Source organism: Muntiacus reevesi, chromosome 1, assembly GCF_963930625.1.
Source record: "Muntiacus reevesi chromosome 1, mMunRee1.1, whole genome shotgun sequence".
NCBI lineage: Eukaryota > Metazoa > Chordata > Mammalia > Artiodactyla > Cervidae > Muntiacus > Muntiacus reevesi.
The window spans coordinates 216,275,682-216,294,947 of NC_089249.1; the positions used below are offsets into that span (position 1 = coordinate 216,275,682).

The 19,266-nt window shown below is 37.2% G+C and overlaps 1 protein-coding gene across 7 annotated transcripts in view; it reads right to left on the reverse strand.

The window, feature by feature from the left end:
• The window catches only part of UIMC1 (ubiquitin interaction motif containing 1), a 120,215-nt gene that overhangs the window by 25,415 nt on the left and 75,534 nt on the right, over positions 1 to 19,266 (reverse strand). For all 7 annotated transcript variants that reach the window (XM_065918249.1, XM_065918251.1, XM_065918246.1 and 4 more), the window contains 2 exons: positions 17,484 to 17,584; positions 11,274 to 11,436 (listed from right to left, as the gene is read on the reverse strand). In XM_065918249.1, coding sequence (XP_065774321.1) covers positions 11,274 to 11,436; positions 17,484 to 17,584 — 264 coding nt within the window. The remainder of the gene's footprint in view (positions 1 to 11,273; positions 11,437 to 17,483; positions 17,585 to 19,266) is intronic.

Genomic DNA, 19,266 nt, shown 5'->3' on the forward strand with positions numbered 1-19,266 from the left:
GTGGCACCGATAAATGAACCTGGAAAAAACCCAAAGTGGTTGTTAAAAACTATTAATGACAATCTAATCCAGTGGCTGCATATTACTACCTGAACCTAAATTAAGACAATACTCAATGAGCTTCATATGGAGAAAAAAATTCCCTATGAAATAAATTTCTCTGAATTTTACTAGTGGCTGCCTTTATCAAGGTTCCTACAAAAGTGAAATGGAGACAATGGAGCATAACAAAAACATACAAGCTCTTTAAAATGTTTTCATAATGTGTACAAAAGAATATATGTGCAAATTAATCACCCAACTTAAGAAATACACTATTATCAACACTGATTAGCTAACTGTGCTTCTTCTTGATTCCATCATCTGTCTCTACCCACTCCCAGCAAGAAGACTTCAGTCTCAAAATTGTTATTATTACTTTGTTATTCTATAAAACCACAGTTTTACTATAAATTCTTAAAACAAAATATTAACTATCATATTATACTCAGTAATCTTAAATTTTTTAACAAATCTGAATATTTCCTGGATGATTCTCTGGAGTACAAGCTTTTGAATTAAAGTTGGTTGCATATCTGAGTTCTTGCCACTTATCATGGATATGACCTTGGGGAAATTATTTTCTCATCAAGCCTTCGTTTCCTACTACAAAAGATTGTTGTGAGAATTAAAACAGAATATATGAAAAGGGCAGTTTCTGGTATATAGCAGATGCTCATAAATGGTAGCTGTACTAGGTATGATTTATAAAGACTTGACAAATTAAACCCTTTTACTTAATGGGAAAACAAATCTATCTTGCTGTCAAGTGCTTCCTTTATATTAGGCCATTAGAAAACTCCTTAGTAACAAGTCTGTGAATGGTCAATCTCCATAGCCAACACCAGAAGTAATTCTGATAGTTCATCTGATCCTTTGACTTTGCACACATGTTTTCAGAGATGACTTATGTCATACCAACTCTGTTCACCAGAAAATAGTCTGAATCCATCAAGCAGTTTCCTCTAGGTAACTGAAAAGCTGACAAGGTCATTTCTGACGAGATCGGATTTCACACTTGCATTCAAGGGTGAAGGATTGCATTCTACCTTCCTAAAACTGAGACTTACATGCTCTCCTCGATACTTTCCTCGACTGTGTGTCCCATCTTTACAGACAGAAAGGCAGAGAGAAAATAGCAGTGAAGGAAAACGCTAGCCCTGGAGTCAGGCAGACTTGGGTTTGGGCTCTGACTCTGTTGCTTAACTATCTGATGCTGGACAAGAACTAAACCTAATACCAGATTCCTCATGGATAAAATGGAAATAACAAAAATATTTAACCTCTAAGATACTTATAGTCCTGACTGTGGTTCTATGAAAATTATAATGGAGATAACTCACCTAATATTAATTTCTTGAACTTTCTTCTTTCTTAAAATGCTCCAGATGCCTGAATTAAAACGTGTGACTAAATCATGAAGTGAGAGAACTTCTCTTAAGTAGTTTTTAGCTGTTAATATTCCTTCAACACATAATGCTTTGGGTATTATTCAGGTGTTAATAAGAGCTATTTTATTTTTTCGAGGAAGGAATAAGCACATCTAGAAGGAAAAAACATGCTAAAAGAAATCCTGATGTCTGGCTCTTTAGCAGCAAGTCACAATGAGTAGGGATAACTAAAACAAAGATAAAGTCAAGGTTCAGAGACACAAAATGGGAAGAGTGAAGACACAGAGGACTAAAACAGACGTGGAGTGCAGTCATACTGCCATTTCACACGCCACATCACACAGTATGCATCACAGCAGAACTGATACAAGGAAATGTTCTACAGAAAGGGGGAACAAAAATTATCAGAAGACAATTCAGATGATAAGCATGGAGGAATGGGACAGAACCACACAGTTCTTTTACATTATTTTTTTTTTTTTTTTTTTTTTACATTATTCATACAAGAGGAGAGAGTTACATACAAGAGAGAGTTACAAGCAATGGAACATCACAAGTCTGGAGTGGATGTACTTGATCTAAGGGTTCATCCAGTGGCTAAAAGTTATGATGTATTTCTATGTCAGCAGGCATTCAAATAAGATGATGGCCTCTACAGAAACACCAAACAGTCTGGGGTCAAATCTATCAAAGACGAATCTACCTTAGATGTATTACTTCCAGCTCGTACTGACTTCTGTACTAGATCACCATCTCTTCCTACCTCTCAGCTTCCTTCTCCCACTATCAGCAGCAATGAATTTTTTACAATTTCTCCTTGCAGCCCTCTCCCTAACTGCATGGATTCCAATACTCTTTTCTCCATACCAGTGCCACTGATTAGGGATCTTTCAACTGGATCAGCCCTGCCTCTGCTTTAAGAAATAAAAGCTCTGACTGTTTAAACACAAGAAGGGGGTGATGTGCCAGGCTGCACAAATCTGTAAACTTGGTAAGAACTGATGGGTGGGTGGGAAAAACCTGGAAAGCACCTTTGAAGCAAAAGACAAATATCATTCCTAAAGAACTTACATAAATTGATAAGAAAAATATTAAGAACCCAACAGATACTTGGGTAAGTTCAGATAACAATTTTTCAAAGAAGAAATACAAGTTGGCTTTTTAAAAAAAGAAACAAATTCAACTGTACTAATCAAAGAAATATAAAATATAATGAAATATCACTGATTGTCTAATGAATATACCATGCTTTAAAAACAAAAAAAAAAAAGTAACATTCCTCAGTATTTGTAATGGTGTGGTGAAAGGAACACTCTCTCATGTGCTGCCAATGAGAATTTAAATGAGTAGTCTTCTGAAAACAGTCTTAAACTTTATACATATAATCCAGTAATTTTACTTTTTGTAGTGTGGTTTAAAGAAAACATCAGAAATTCAGACAATTTACACCTAACAAGGCTTGTTGCTATTTTAGACGCATATTTTCAATAAGGGGGGGGGGTGGTGGTTAAAAACCCACACTTGATATTAGTGCCTCTATTTTAGCATTTCAACTGATTTGTATTATAATTAGTTGTGTCCAAGTCTGTCTGCCTCACTGGACTGTGAATTTCCTGAATACAAATTTGAGGTTCAATTAGCTCTATGAACACTTATCACCTTATCACCCTGTGAGCACTCCCAGCACCTAACACAAAACTTCATTAACTGCAAATTAATCAATGACTGACTTCAAAGACACATAAAGACACAAACACACACACAAAGGACATGAACAAATACTAAATTTGTAACTGACCTAATTTTTCCACAATTTGGAATAAACTCAATTCCATGAGATTATTATAGGAATGAGTTAATAGACTGCAGTAATTACAACCTACAATCATGATCCTTTATCCTTTCCTCTTGCCTGGAACACAGATTTAAGGTCTAGAGATATAACAGCCATCTTGAAACCATAAGTCAAGAAGCCACAAGTCAAGGACTGTAGAGCTGAAACAGAAAAGCTTTGGTCCTCATTATGTCACTAAGCCACTACCTCACTCCAGATATCTTGTTATGTGAGAAACCTTAGATGTTAAACTCACTTAATTACATCAATTAATATGGTGTTTTCTGTTATCAGAATTGATAAAATTTTCTGATAGATACTAACAGGGCTTTCTGTTACTTGTTCTGACATATTAATAAATGATACAAAACCATCCAGTTGATAATAGTAACTAAACCAGGGGTGGTTACTTAAATAAAGATCATCAGAGTCTTTCTTAGATTGATTTATGGTCTCAGGAGAAAGAACTCCTTTTTTTCCATTAAAGGCTAAAACTCTATGGCTGCTGGCAGACACTTTGCCTGTCCCTTAACAACAAGAAAGTCTATCTGTTGAATAGAGAAAAATAAAGTCAAAAGACAGAGAAACATCATCTCAGCTCCCAGATCTGGCTCAGTTTGAAGCCTATCCCAGGCTTCCTAATTATTATGCAAACTAAACTCTCTTTTTTGCTTAAGATTACCACGGCTTCCCTGGTGGCTCATATGGTAATAAATGTGTCTGCAATGAAGGAGACTTGGGTTTGATTCCCGGGTTGGGAAGATCCTCTGAAGAAGCGAATGGCTACCCACTCAAGTATTCTTGCCTGGAGAATTCCATGGACAGAGGAGAGCCCGGCAGGCTACAGTTCATGGGGTTGCAAAGAGTCAGACATAACTGAGTGACTAACACTTTCACTTTTCACTTAAATTGTATTTCCAACATTTGCACCCAAAAGAGTCCTATATACTACACCGGAGTAAACACATAAATAATTTTTTACAGGCTGAAAAAAAAACCTTGTCCTATATTAACTCATATAATTCACGTTACATTTGTCATTCTCCAACTGCTTACTATTTATTTTCATTATGTCCATACTACAATCACACTGAATTGCATGCTCTTTTGTACACCTTTCATGTTTTCCTATTTATATGATTCGATTTTTGCCTGCTGTTTTACATTAATGCCTTTTTTCTAAATCTCTAATCACGTTTCTTCTGAAACACCACAGAATTTATCTTTATGCCCCTTAGTAGTTTTGATCTTGCATTACAGTTATTCATGTGTATGTCTTATCTACCCAACAGTACTATAATCTCACTTTGTTTGGATTTGTATATCTCCCCACAGGTCAGTGTGTTTCCATAATCCATACTATTTCTACTAAACTTAAGCTACTTCCTAACAATACATCTAAATACTGACATGTATTATTAACACCTCTATAGTTAGTTGTCAACAGTGATATATTTAATCCTCCTAGATACCAGAAAAGCCATATTAATACAACTGAGAAGATTGAATGGGAGTACAAATTACATTCAGGTAGGTAAATACACATATATAAAACTGAAAAAGTCAACTCTGTCCAATTTAAGAAATGTTTTACCTAGAGACGTTCAGGTCTTCTGATTTTTGCTGAGTCACCCAAGTCAAACCTATTCTAGGTCTCAGTATTTCTCTGATAGTTCTCAGGCAAATCTCCATTAAGGATTCTTACCTCTACCTATATAGTCAAAGCTATGGTTTTTCCAGTACTCATGTATGAATGTGAGAGTTGCACTATAAAGAAAGCTGAGCACTGAAGAATTGATGCTTTTGAACTGTGGTGTTGGAGAAGATTCTTGACAGTCCTCTGGACTGCAAGGAGATCAAACCAGTAGGAAATCAATCTTCAACAGTCACTGGAAGGACTGATGCTGACGCTGAAGATCCAATACTTTGGCCACCTGATGCGAAGAGCTCATTCATTAGAAAAGACCCTGATGCTGGGAAAGATTGAAGGCAGGAGAAGGGGATGACCCAGGACAAGATGGCTGGATGGCATCACCAACTCAATGGACATGAGTTTGAGCAAGCTCTGGGAGATGGTAAAGGACAGGGAAGCCTGGCGTGCTGCAGTCCATGGGGTTGCAAAGAGTCAGACATGAAGGAGCAACTGAACAACAACCCATGCACTTACCCACCATTATGTTTCCACGAAATATCCATGAAGAGAAAATCCACTCCTAGCTGTATTCACACCTCTGTATCTAGGCCCAAGAGTATATAGTTAATGCCTTTAGCTTTCCTAACTCAGCTAGGATCTATTTCTCACTAACTTATTCTTAGCACTTTGGCTCTAATGCCTTTCCCTGTCTTTCATCCTTCTTTTAGCTCTAGCTGAAATATTGAACAACAGCAGCTACCATTTATTGACTATCTAAAACAATCCAGACACAGTGCTGGGTACTTGATAAAAGTATTTCTGATTCTCATGACAATACTAATGATGCTAGACTAATTTTACAAATAAGGCACCTGATCCTCAAAGAGTAAGGTAATTTGTCAAATATTACCCAGCTGACCAGTATTACAGCTGAAATTTAAGTTCAGATCTACCTAGTTCCAAGCCTATGTTTTTCTCACTGTATCATATTACCAAAAATTAAGCACTGGCTGTTCTCACAGCTTCTACTCTTGTCAATCAACAATCTATTCACACAGCATCCAGAGTGATCCTTTGTTCAAATATTAATTCATTTTTTTTGCTCAAATCCCTCCAATGATTCCTTATTTAAAAGCTAAAGTTCTAAAGTTCTACTAATGACCTATGAGTTCTATGTGATCTGTTCACTTGTCCCCTCTCCAACTATCTCTCTGGTTTTGTTAATCTCTCCCTTACTCTACTCCAGCCACACTGGCTTCTCTGTCATTTCCCACACACACCAAGGCTGTTCACACCTCAGGGTCTCTGAACTTAACTGTTCCCACTGCCTGTAACACTCTCTCCTCTCCACTCAAAATTCTCCTACCTCATTCCCTCACTCAGGCCTCTGTTTAAATGTCACCTTCTCAATGGAAGCTTCCACACCACCTATTTTAAACTGCCACCTGTCCTCAGTACTCTCTATTCCCCTCTTCTTTTGATTTCTTTCTCTAAAATACTTATCAACATGACATATTATAGGAGGCTTCCTGGGTAGCTCAAACATTAAAGAATCTGCCTGCAATGCGGGAGACCTGAGTTCAATCTCTGGGTCAGGAAGATCCCCTGGAGATGGTAATAGCAACCTACTCCAGTATTCTTGCCTGGAGAATTCCATGGATAGAGGAGCCTGGAGAGCTACTCTCCAGGGGGTCACAGAGTCAGACATGACTGAATGACTAACACTTTCACTTTCTTTCTCTCATGATGTATTATGTTTGTTTATTGAAGTAGTCTACTACTAGAATACATCTCTGACAACATGGACTTTGTATATTCTGTTGACTATACCTGCCATGTATTAATAGTAGGTACTTAGTAAGTATTTATTGGGTGAGCAAATGAATACCTTTTTTCTTCCCAGATGTTTAATAAAACGAGCCAATGATGGCTCAGTGGTAAAAGAAAAATCTGCCTGTCAATGCAGGACAGTCAGGTTCAATCCCTGATTCAGGAAGATTCTACATGGTGGGGTGCAACTAAGCCCATATGCCACAACTACTGAGCCTGTGCTCTAGAGCCTTGGAGCCACAATTACTGAGCCCATGTACCACAACTACTGAAACCTGCATACCCTAGAGCTCGTGCTCTGCAACAAGAAAAGTCACTGCAATGAAAAGCCTGCACACCATAACTAGAGTAGACCCCGCACTCTACAACTAGAGAAAAGCTTGCACAGCAACAAAGACCCAGCACAGCCAAAAATAAAATAAATAATATTACAAAAAGGAAAAAATTATCTCGGAGACATTCTCCAGAAAGCAAATGTAAAGGCAACCTGCTTCTGTCACAGTTTAGACTGATTTAGCAAATCGTCTCTCCTCAAACAGTGCCTTTAAAGAACACTCTCTTAATTTTTCCACAGTTGTGAATAGACAGCCATGTCATTGAGCAACAAACTGAGCAGACTGAGCCAACTCAACCAGAGTGTAGAATTATAATCAAATAAAACTTACAGCAAAGTTAATCAGACACATATTTAATGATATGCATAATTGTTATTGTGCTGTACGGTAACAGGCATAAATGGTAGACACTTCATGTAAATGACTTTAATTACTATTTCTTTTACACAGCCAAACCAAGCATGTCTAGGATCAGATTCAGAGAAAAACAAGAAGGGGAAAGCTGGATCCTAAGCTCTGGAAAGAAAGTCCTCTCTTATTGCATCCCCTTAGGCATTGGGCTAATGGTCGCTCATCCTGAGGTCATGTTAAAACTCTTTCCCCTCCATTGTAAGAGAGGCTTCCTTTTACCAAAGATTAAAATGTTAGGCTGAGGACAGCCCTTTCTCTTCAGTCATAAGGCTAAGAGGAACCAGAACAAACACTACAATACATGACAAGGAAGACAGGACAGGCAAGCTGGTAGAGAAACCAAATGACAGCAAATTCACTGAAGATCTACTATATGCCAGTCACACTAGTACATGTTTCACATAATTCATCTGATGTACTTCCCCTACCCCACCTCAGAGCCGCAAGCTCAGTCCCCAGGAAAGCAGAGGAATAAGCAGAGAGAGGGACATTTTTTGTGAGGACTCCCTGCTTCAAATTTTCCTGTAAGGCCTAAATAATGTCACCAGAAAGGATAATTTAGGTAAGCTAACATTACTAGGAAGATTAAGAGGAAGCTGTTATTTAGTGGCTGTTTCCCTTGCTTCCTACCTTATCGAACCCACAGGAGGATAAAGGGCCCCCTACTTTCCTATGGGTTTGTCCAAACCTATCCAGTTGAGGCTAAGCCCACCCTTCTCTGGCAATATCATCCCTATTCACTGCAGCTCTCCTTTTTGTTGGTGCACTTACTGTCAGGGTACACAATATTCACTTTGTGCCATGTTATAATTAATTTCTTAGGTTAACACTTATCTCCCCAATGACACTACAAGCTCCTTAGTGGCAGAAACCTTGTCTTAAACTTCTTTAGTAACCCACACAAGGTTGAGCATCATTTAAAAAAAAAGGTGTTTCTATTAAGTATTTGGATGAATTAAAGTAGGTAGGCAATAGGTAGTATAAAAAAAACAAATTTCTGGTTCTAGGTAAACAAGCTGGTGTTGAAACGAAGTTTGCAGTATTCTAACATGTCCTCACCATACTTTTGGATTTTTTCTTTGGGGAGGCCGGGAGCCTGTGTCATGTGACAAGCAGGATCCCTGACCAGGGATTAAGCCCGTGCCCCCTGCTGCAGAACCACAGAGTCTTTTAACCACTGGATCACCAAGGAACTAATTTTTAAAACAAATTTCCTTAAGAAAAAGTATGACTGTCATTTGGGATACCGCAGACATCTTTGGATGGAGGTCTGAGACATTTGGATCAGAGCTACAAGACATACAGTGTCAAAAGTAGAAGAGCTTCCAATTATATTGGAAAATACACTTAAATCTATAATGTTTGAAAGAGTCCTCAAGACCCAGAGTGTAAATCCAACTGAGCAGCAACACACAGGATCACTGGCCCAATGGATTCGAGAACTTGAAAGACTTTCTGAACAGATAACAATGCAAGTCTCAGTCTACTTTGCCTACCTGATGGTGTCAGCTTCTCAACAAGTTCAATGAGAATAATCTGATTCTGGTATAAGTCTGCATTAGGTTTGAGAAAACTCAGAAACAAGCCTAAATCAAGAAGGTGGTGTTGTGAGTTGCCCCACCACACCCCATAAGGAAGAACAAGCTCAAATGCAAGTATCATAAAGCTGAAAGATATCTGACAAAAATGAATACCAAAGCTTCCTGTTTAAGCACAAACTATCAGTGGTCTGTCTAGGAGATGTCAGTAAAATCTACTCTATACTTTTTACCTTTTAACTATGACTGGAAGAAGGTCATCTATTCCTAGAGCTCAATGGGGATTCAGTTTCTCAAACTCGTTTATTTCTGAACCTCAGTGCTGAGTGAGGTGTTGACTCAGTAACTAATACCAGTTGGGTAAGCATGTTTAGTGAGATAGACAAAACAGTCTCTCCCTTCTCTGGTCACCAAATGTCCAGCCTTAGAATTCTTTTAGCCACTAAAACACTCTACTAAAAATCAAGCTAAAGAGTTATATCAAAGTAAAACTGCATCTAAAATCCTAGTCCTACAGTGCTCTTCAATTAAAGGAAGTTGACCAGATCTAGGTCTTCAACTTTCAGTGTATTTAAAAGACTACAGTGTTATTCATAAAAACCCTTAAAAATCATGACAAAATATCTGACCTAGTAATTCCACTACTGGGAACAGTAACAGCAGCTCAAAGTTCTTAAGCACTTATTATGTGCTAGCACTGTACTGAACACTTTACTTAAAATATCTTATTTAACTTCATAAAAACCAAATAAGGTCATTTCTATTGGTTGACAGATGCATGAATAGAAACTAGCATAGGGTCACAGAGTAGTAAGTGACAGAGGCAGGACTCAGTCTCAGACTGACTGGACTGTGGAGCCCATCTTTTTCTCACTAGCAACCAAACTAAAAATATATCCTTAAAAAATAACCCCCAAAATATAGCAACAATTTTTGGCATAAAAAGCTCAGTGTCATATATGTATAACATGGCAACATGAAGCATTCTAAACATACGACAAGTAAATGAAGGCACTCTGGATTACAGAATATTATGTTAAATATTTTAATATAATATTAAAAATATTTTTACAGCTAACTTTTAGTGACATGGGAAAACTTTAATGCTATAAGTAGAAAAAACAGAATTTTACATACAGTCAGATCTCAACTATGTAAAAATTATATCTGTACATATAAAGATCTAAATTTACTGCTAAATAAAAAAAAAAGCAAACTACAGAATTATATGTGGCATGGTCCCATTTATGTAAATAGTGCCTGACTCATTTCAAGTACTCAATAAATGTATGCCATTATTATTATTTGTACTAAAAATGAACTGGTACTACTTTATAATTAGAAAAATCAACAAATTTATTTAAATTATAAGTTTAGGTACTTCCTTATTTAACTAATGAGAAGTGTATAACATCAGAAAAGTTAAATAACATGTGTCTTTCTTTCCCATACCTCACAATTATACAATTTCAGATTAAACATCTCTAAGTGATGGGAACCAAGTAGAACTGAGAAAAATATTGCAACATTTCTAATCTTCTGATGAATGGTTACATTCAACATGTTAGACCACAAAGAGGTATGCAGATTCTATTATATTTAGACCACAAAGAGCTGTGCAGATTCTATCACATTTAGAGTTTAGAAAGGCAAGATCAGGGGTGGTATTTCAAGGGCTGTGATGAACAAGCAGATTCTCTTGGCCAATATCTCATGTTATACCAAAACCAAGGCCTCTGGTGCACTCTCAGAGATAATCAAAAGCTCCAGGGTGATGCATCAGAGACATATAGGAGAGGAATAGAAACTAGGGATATTTTTCAGCTGTAACTGTCTTTAGGTAAAATTTACACACACACACAACCCCCCGACAAGAGACTTATTCTGAATGAAAAACAGGCAACTCTAGAACTTATTTCCTCAAGTTTCATAGGAGTTTCAGTATTTGTATACAATGTGAAATGCAAGGTCCATGGGATCACACTGATCTTTGGCCTGCCTAAAGTAAAATGGCCTGCCTAAAGCAAAGAATAAATTTGAAACATTAAAAGATGAAAGATTTTTTCCATCCCCTTGTTCTGAGGTATGTGCAACAAAATAGCATGCCAGCCAATGTAGTAAAGAATGTCAAAAGCACTAGAGACTTAGCTAAATAGAAAAAATCAACAACCTAAATAGTAAAGATTTAAGTGCAAATACTGTTGCACTGTACTGTACAGGACTACAAAACCACCACATAGTCAAAGAAAAGAGTGGCTTTACCTGTATCTTGCCCCATCAGCCCATTGCAATACATGGCATGTCGCTCAATCTTTGTGGGTGGGAAGCCTCGGTCACAGAGTGGGCAGGATACCTGGGCACTAGATGAGAAGATAGAAGTAGATATTTCCTTCTCAGCATCTTTCTTGTTATCAACTTGAAGAACCTAAAGAACATGACAAATAGCAAGTGTATTAGCTTTACAAAGTATCTTTTCCCAAAAAGAACTGCAAGAGGCTCCATCCTGTATTTTACTTACTTTCCATGACACCAATCATTTTGCCAAATTCTGGACAGTAGATTGGGAGATACACTAACATAGTTAATACTCATTCAGTGTCTGCCTACTGTGTGCTAAGCATTCTGCATGTAATAATGCTCATTTAAACCTCATGGTAATCTTGCAAAGATTACTACATTCTTTTTACACTTGAGGAAAGTATTATCTAAAACAATAAAGCAACTTGCCCAAAGTTACAGAACAAATAAGTGGCAGAGATGAAATTCAAAGCAGGGATTACTGGGCTCCAAAATCTGACAGCATTTCTCTCTAACCCACTGCAAGGCACTGTCCTCGTTAAGTCAGTACACTATGTTTCAATTTGTATTAGCAACAGCATCTTAAAGACAGTTATTCAATCTCACAAAAGAATTATGAAGGCACTCAAAAGGTATAAACTCCTAACTGTAAGATAAATAAGTATTTAGGGTGTAATTTACAATGTAATAATTAACACTGCTGTATGTTATATATTAGAAAGTTATTATAGTAAGTCCTAAGAGTTCTCATCACAAGGAAAAAAATTTTCTAACTCTTTAATTTTATATCTATATGAGATTACAGGTGTTCACTAAACTTACTGTGATAATCATTTAACTATGCATGTAAGTTAAATCATTATACTGTACTCCTTAAACGGCGCTATGCTGCTCCTGCTAAGTCGCTTCAGTTGTGTCCAACTCTGTGTGACCCCATAGACAGCAGCACACCAGGCTCCTCCGTCCCTGGGATTCTCCAGGCAAGAATACTGGAGTGGGCTGCCATTTCCTTCTCTAATGCATGCATGCATGCTAAGTCGCTTCAGTCGTGTCTGACTCTGTGCAACCCTATGGACAGCAGCCCACCAGGCTCCTCTGTCCACAGGATCCTCTAGGCAAGAATGTTGGGGTGGGTTGCCATTTCCTTCTCCAAAACGGCACTATATATTAATCATATCTCAATGAAACTGAAAGAAAAAGAAAGAATTAATTCCACAAACACACAAAAAGAACTGGAATCATTATAAGTAACTTCGGACATCAGGAGTGAGGGAAAAAGAAGAGCTCAAGCAACACAACTAAAATTTAAGTTAAGAATCTAGGCCTCAGCTTATACCAGTAAGACAAACCACCTCTTAACGTTTTCTTTGTTTCTTTTGGGTTGAAAAAGGAAACACAACTAAGACCCAAACATTTAAGAAGGCCTGAAGGCAATCATTAAAACAATTCTGACAAAGCCATTTTTACTCCCTTTTCAGTGTTTTGTAGTCATCATTTTTGCTACAGTTCCCAGTATCTCTCAGAGGCAGTTTTATTTTACCTTTACAGGTCAGAGCCAAGAACTCTGCAGTGATTAATTCAACAGTATGCGTGAGCACTGCAGCACTACTGCCTAACACTTGCTTCAAAGGACAGCATGTCCTATCCAATCAATGTGAAACTATCCTGCATAGCCACTGCTTCCATTTAAAAGCCAGGAGCAACTAGGCCGTCATTATGCTTTACTATAGGAAACAAAATAAACCCTTTTCTGATACAAGAACAAAATGAGACCAAAACTGCAGTGGATAGATAATTTGAGCTCTGAGAAAACTGGTTTTTTTTGTTTTTTTCTTTTTAGTCTCTAAGTTTAGGCCATCCCTAAAATTTACCACCTGTGAATCTAACCCAGCAGAGAGGGAAACAGGCAATCTAAATAAATACCAAGTAAAACAATTTCTACAACCGTCAGAAAATGTTATTTTCAACACATACCTGCTCTTTACTTAGAAAGGGGAGGAAAAAAAGATGGGGGGTAGGGAGAAGAAAGATAAGAAAGAAACCAAGAGTGGTTGAGTTTCTGTACTATGTCAGGCTTGGCCAAGCATTTTCCATATCCATACCTCACAACAACCTAATTGTCAGAGGTATCACTTGCTCCAGTATTATACAAGAGGAAATTAAGGCTTGAAAAGGCAAAGTAATCTGCTGATCACAAAATGACTAAGTGGACAATGTAGACTCAAACCCATGGTGGCATCCAAACTCTCAGTATTTCACCACAGTATGACAAAAACAAACAGCACTCCTCACCCACTTTGTTTCTGGAGGCTGACTCTGCCAGGTATTGGGAGACACTCTGGTTCTAAAATTATTCTTCTCTAGCATGTGGGGTAAGTCAAGTGGGTCTAAAAGTTCTAGGTGTTTTTTATTTCAATCTTAGTCACTGAGATTCTCACAAACACAGGTTCCTTTGTAAAAGGAAAAGTTGTCCTGTAAGTGCAAAGCCATTTGAGCAGAAGGAAGAAAAATCAATATATCCTATAATTTGCAAATAGTCTTGAAAGTTAGTGGCAGTTAAGCAGTTACTCGGCATTCTAAAGTTCACTAAGCATAGAAACTGGAGAAGGAAATGGCAACCCACTCCAGTATTCTTGCCTGGAGAATTCCATGGATAGAGGAGCCTGGTGGGCTGCAGCCCATGGAGTTACAAGATGTCGGACACGACTAAGCGACTAACACATACGCGCATAGAAGTTATATGACATGAATGCTACTTGTATTCACATCCAGTACTATACTTCTTTGTATTCCATCATCAGCTCTATACAATGCAGAGAAGGTACCTTCAACTATTATTATAGTACTCAAGAGGGAGAAGCTGATCTATTATTGTTTTATTGTGAATACAGACCACTTCCAATCACATTCATAGGCAATCCAGAAGGTTTCTAAACATTTTTATGTTTACCTAAGTTTTCTTCCCAGCACCATTAAAAATGTCTATTTAAATATTAGCTACAATGGAGGAGCCTCAAGAGGAAAAAAAATACAAGCCAAGAAGCTTTTGTGAGGACTATGCAATCAGGGACTGGGTCTCTGCAGAGCTGCTTCTACTTTTAAAATACTATATGTGTATTTTCTCAAAACAGGTATTTGTATACCAAATCATGATCTCTTAAAGGATGGCCTGAAAAGAAACTGCATCTCAAGAAATGGATCCAATGAAAATGAGAATATGTCCTACAGTCACCAACTCCCTTACCCATTCCCTGTAAGATTTATGAATAGTTTAGGAAAGTGTTTATCTCCCCTTTTATCTTAGACACAGTCTATTTAATACAGTTTACTTAACCAACTGACTAAACTGACTACAGCTGTGCAGGTTCACTAATATACAAATATTTTCAACAGTAAATACTACAGTTCTAAATGACTGCAGTTGGCTGTGTTAGGGAGAAACCACAGACACCAAGGGCCCACTATAAGTTATACACAGGTTTCAACTGCACGAAAAGTCAGCACCCCTAACCCCCTTGTTGTTTAAGGGTCAACTGTATCTGAGTCTGAATAAAGCCTACAGTTAACAGACTTCTGAGTATGAATATCTGAGACCCCCACTGAAACAAGATATTCCAAAAATATTATTTCCAAAAGAATCTTACCACTGCAGGAAATCAAATCAAGAGGGACTACAGTTCTGGCAAGGGTATTCCAAATACTTCAAACACTGTCAAGCAATTCTGTGTCATAAGTAAGCTAATATCACTGAGCAGCCACAATGTATTATAAAGCAGTTCCACATGCATACTTTAACTTGTGCCAAATCCCTGCTATGTTTCATATTCTTTATCTAATTTCATCATCAGAGCAACCCAATAATATAGGCTACTTCTGTCTACATTTTATAAATGAAGAACTGAAATTCAGAAAAGCATTCCTCTCCATTAGGGCATTCCTCTAATGCCCTCCCCTAATGTCTCAGGCATTTTTCTAACATTACATTTGTCAAACCACATTATAATTATCTGTTTATGTGTCCCTTTGAGGGCAGGAGTTGTTTTTTTATTTACCTATATCTCACGACTCCAAAACAGTGACTGGCACACAGTACACAAACTATAATATCTGCCAAATAAGTGAACAAAGGAATTAATCTGACCAAGGTGATAGAGTTGGAATTCAAAGTCATGTCTTCTAGTTCCAATACTCAAGCTCCTCGCACAATAAACAAGAAATTTTGGGGTAAATGACCCTATACACAGATTCCAAGGGCAAGAGTTCACACCCTTTGTAATACTATCATTGTACACATAAAATGCCCAGATTCTATCTTTCTAGTAAGTTACTTGTAACTAGTGATTGTGCAATAACTTCAAAACTACAGCATCTCCGACTTCTTTTAATGTTAACTTCTAAGACTATTTAGAGCATCCACAGATTGCAATAATTGTTGCAAATAGCAACACCAAAAAGAGGACATTACATGTAAAAAAGACCATATAATTCCATCTACTTGATGTGTAGTGCTGCAGACATACATAACTTTTTTTTTTTTTTCATACATAACTTTTAAATAGGGTTCTTGCTCTTTGTCCCAAAGACTGTTACCTCCACAGTCATGGATGCAAAGTAAGAAATCAGCCTTGATTAGCTAAAGGCTTGCAGAGCTTCTCCTGCATGTTAGGATAACTATGTTTTAACAACACTCTGTTCCCCCATCACTATTGAGAAGGTTATAGTTTCTCCCTAGGAAAAGAACCTGAGGCCATTTTGACACTATGTAGCAGGATCTGTCTTCAGCAGCTCTTAAACAGGGAGCTCCTCACCAAAAGGTGTTAGGAAACTAACACCACAGGCATGAGGGAATCTCTGTCTGTCAGTTGTGATAGATCAGGTTCCAGGGAACCAAACAGCGTGCACAAGTCATGAAAGCAGGATTTCCACTCAGTTACCTGCAGTACAGAAACTAGGAAGGGAATCTATTAATAACTTCTAAGGCAAAAATTGTTTTCAAAAAAATGTAGAGTATAAAAAGGAATAAGGGAATGAAGTTCAGAATAAGAGAATTGCTCAGAATAAAAGGGTATGCACATGTATAACCAAAAAACTTATTTTCAAAAACACTAGTTTAAGTTTCAGGCTACTTTTTACAATATATTTTAAAGGTCTGAATTCTTTAAAAGAGTTATTGATATTTAAATTATTTTGTCAGACACAACATGAAAAAATATGCACTGAATCTTAATCAGGTGTATGAACTTGTGTCAATCAGCCTTACGGTTAATGTCAGATGTGTGAACTTAGGAAAGGTACTAGTACAAACACAGACTGACTTATTTTATCATGCTGCTATCCAGATTTTGCATTTCTGATCACATCTCAAAATCAGGGCTGAAAGTTAGGTCCTAATATAAAGGTAGCAACTTTCTCCAAGACTGTTCATCTCTGTTACTTATATAATGGAAAATGCTCCAGGACTTTGGAGACAAATCTATGTTCAAATTCTGGTACTATCATTATTAGCAGTTTGAACTTGAGCAAATTACTATGAAATGGAGTATTTCCTGTCACATCAAACAAGAATGTCATAGCCATCAGGGATTCTGGCCCTCCAAATGTGAATTTCTGAGTCCAGGAAGAACAATGCCTGCTATCAGGAGCCATCAACCACTCCCCATTATGAGCACTGGCCCCAGACAGCTGAGATGCATATGAAAGGAATGATTTCAGTAAGTCCAGATTCTGGCATCTTCCCATATATAGAAAAGCATTAAATTCCTTAACTTGAGTTATTTGGTTTTCCTTCATTAACAATAATCTTTTGATGTTTAGACTACCTGCTCCTTGTTAAGAGCTTCTATATAACCTGACGCCCCCCTCCCCCAAGAATTCCCCCCAAATAAAACATAAGTCTCACCTTCTAGGTTGTGACTATTTTTTGTAGGTAGACATTACTCAAACATCCTAAATCTCCATTTCCCCATCTGTACTAGACATGATAAAGCATATTAAAATACTGAAGAAATGGAACTACTGTTATATTTAGAAATAGTACTGAACTCACTTTTAAGAATCTAAGATAAAAACCTAACCCACTGTCACTTAAATCTCTTCATCCAAGGTCAATATTGCATCAGAGAGAGGATGACCAGTAGAAAGAAAACACTGAGAAAAATTAAAAGTAATATTCACCTCCTTATCTGCCATTATTCTTACTTCATCCAGGGTCTCTCTGCCATCTGGAAAGCCTTCTTTTTCAAGGTCAAATGTTTCAGGAGAACTTAGTTGTGTCTCTGCAATTTAAAAAATCAAAACTTCATTAATTTTCATTTTGTATTTTCATAGTTAAAAGAAAACACTTATTTCCTTAAGCTTAGAGTATGATAACACTGCAGTAGCAATATAAATCAAGCTTGTTTCTTCTTAAAACTTTACTGAGGGCTTCCTTGCTGGCTCAGCAGTAAAGAATCCAGATGATAAAGCAGCAGACATGGGTTGGATCTCTGGTCTGGGAAGATTCCACACACCACGGAACAACTAAGTCCATGTGCCACAATTGTAGAGCCTGTGCTCTAGAGCCCTGGAGCGGCAGCTACTGAGCCCACATACCACAGCTGCTGAAGCCCTGCACTCTATTGATCCCGTGCTCCGCAAGAGCAGCCAGAGCAATGAGAAACCTACACATCACAACTAGAGAGTAGCCCCCACTCACCACAGTAGAGAAAAAGCCCACACAGCAACGAAGACCCAGCACAGTCAAAACTAAAGAAAATTTTTTTTTAAATTTTTAATGCTGATCTCCATTTTTAAAAAAAGAACTTTACTGAAGCATAACTTATATACAACAGAATTCATCAATTTTCAGTGTACAGTAAGTTTTGACAAATGCATACAATGTATACACGACATCTTTATATCACATAATTACAATCATTTATATTTGACAAATGCATACAATGTATACATGGCATCATTTATATCACATAACCACAATCAAGATACATTTCAAGCACCCTCAAAAGTTCTTATGTACCCCTCTGCAGTCAATCCTCCCCTTGACTCCTTGCAATGATCAATCTACTTTATGTTCCTACAGTTTTGCCTTTTCTAGAAAGTCATATAAATGAAATAACACAGCGTGTCATGTTCTGTGTCTGATTTCTTTCTTCTAGCATGTGTTTGAGAAGCATTCATGCTGTTACATATATCAGTAGTTCATTCCTTTTTATTGCTTAATAGTATTCCACTGTATGGATATATCACAATTTGTTTATCCATTCATGTGTTAAACCATTTGGCTTCTTTTCCAGCAGAGTTCTGGCTTTAAAGTATATTTACATATTTAAAACGAAACATTGCCAATGCTATTTCTGAGGCTAAAGGGATGATTAGAGAAGATATAAAAATTGGGAGCAGAAATATAAATACATTCTCAAAGATATGCCTTCCTTTAATTATTCTTTAAGCAGCATCTATTAATTCAACATTAATGCAACACATGTTTATGAAAGAAGTTCCAGGTACTGTACAGGCCACTAGCAATAACAAGTTCTGGGTTGGCCAAAAGGTTTCGTTTTTTTTTTTTTTTTTTCTATACAATGGCTCTACTAGCACTTGGTTGTCTTTAACTTCATTTCAAACAATTTTATTAGATTGTATTCTGACAGCTGTTATGTCAGTATGCATTTTTTAAAAACCTATCAAAACTGGTGGGTTTTGTGTAGACATTTTAGTATTGTAGATGGAAGAAAAAAAACATTACCAGCATATCATGCTTTATTATTTCAAGAAAGGTAAAAATGCACCTGAAACAAAAAAAGATTTGTGCAGTATATGGTGAAGGTGCTGTGACTGATCGAATGTGTCAAAAGCGGTTTGCAAAATGTTGTGCAGATGATTTCTCACTGGACAATGTTCCACAGTCAGATCAACCAGTTAAAGTTGACAGCAATCAAATCAAGACATTAACTGAGAA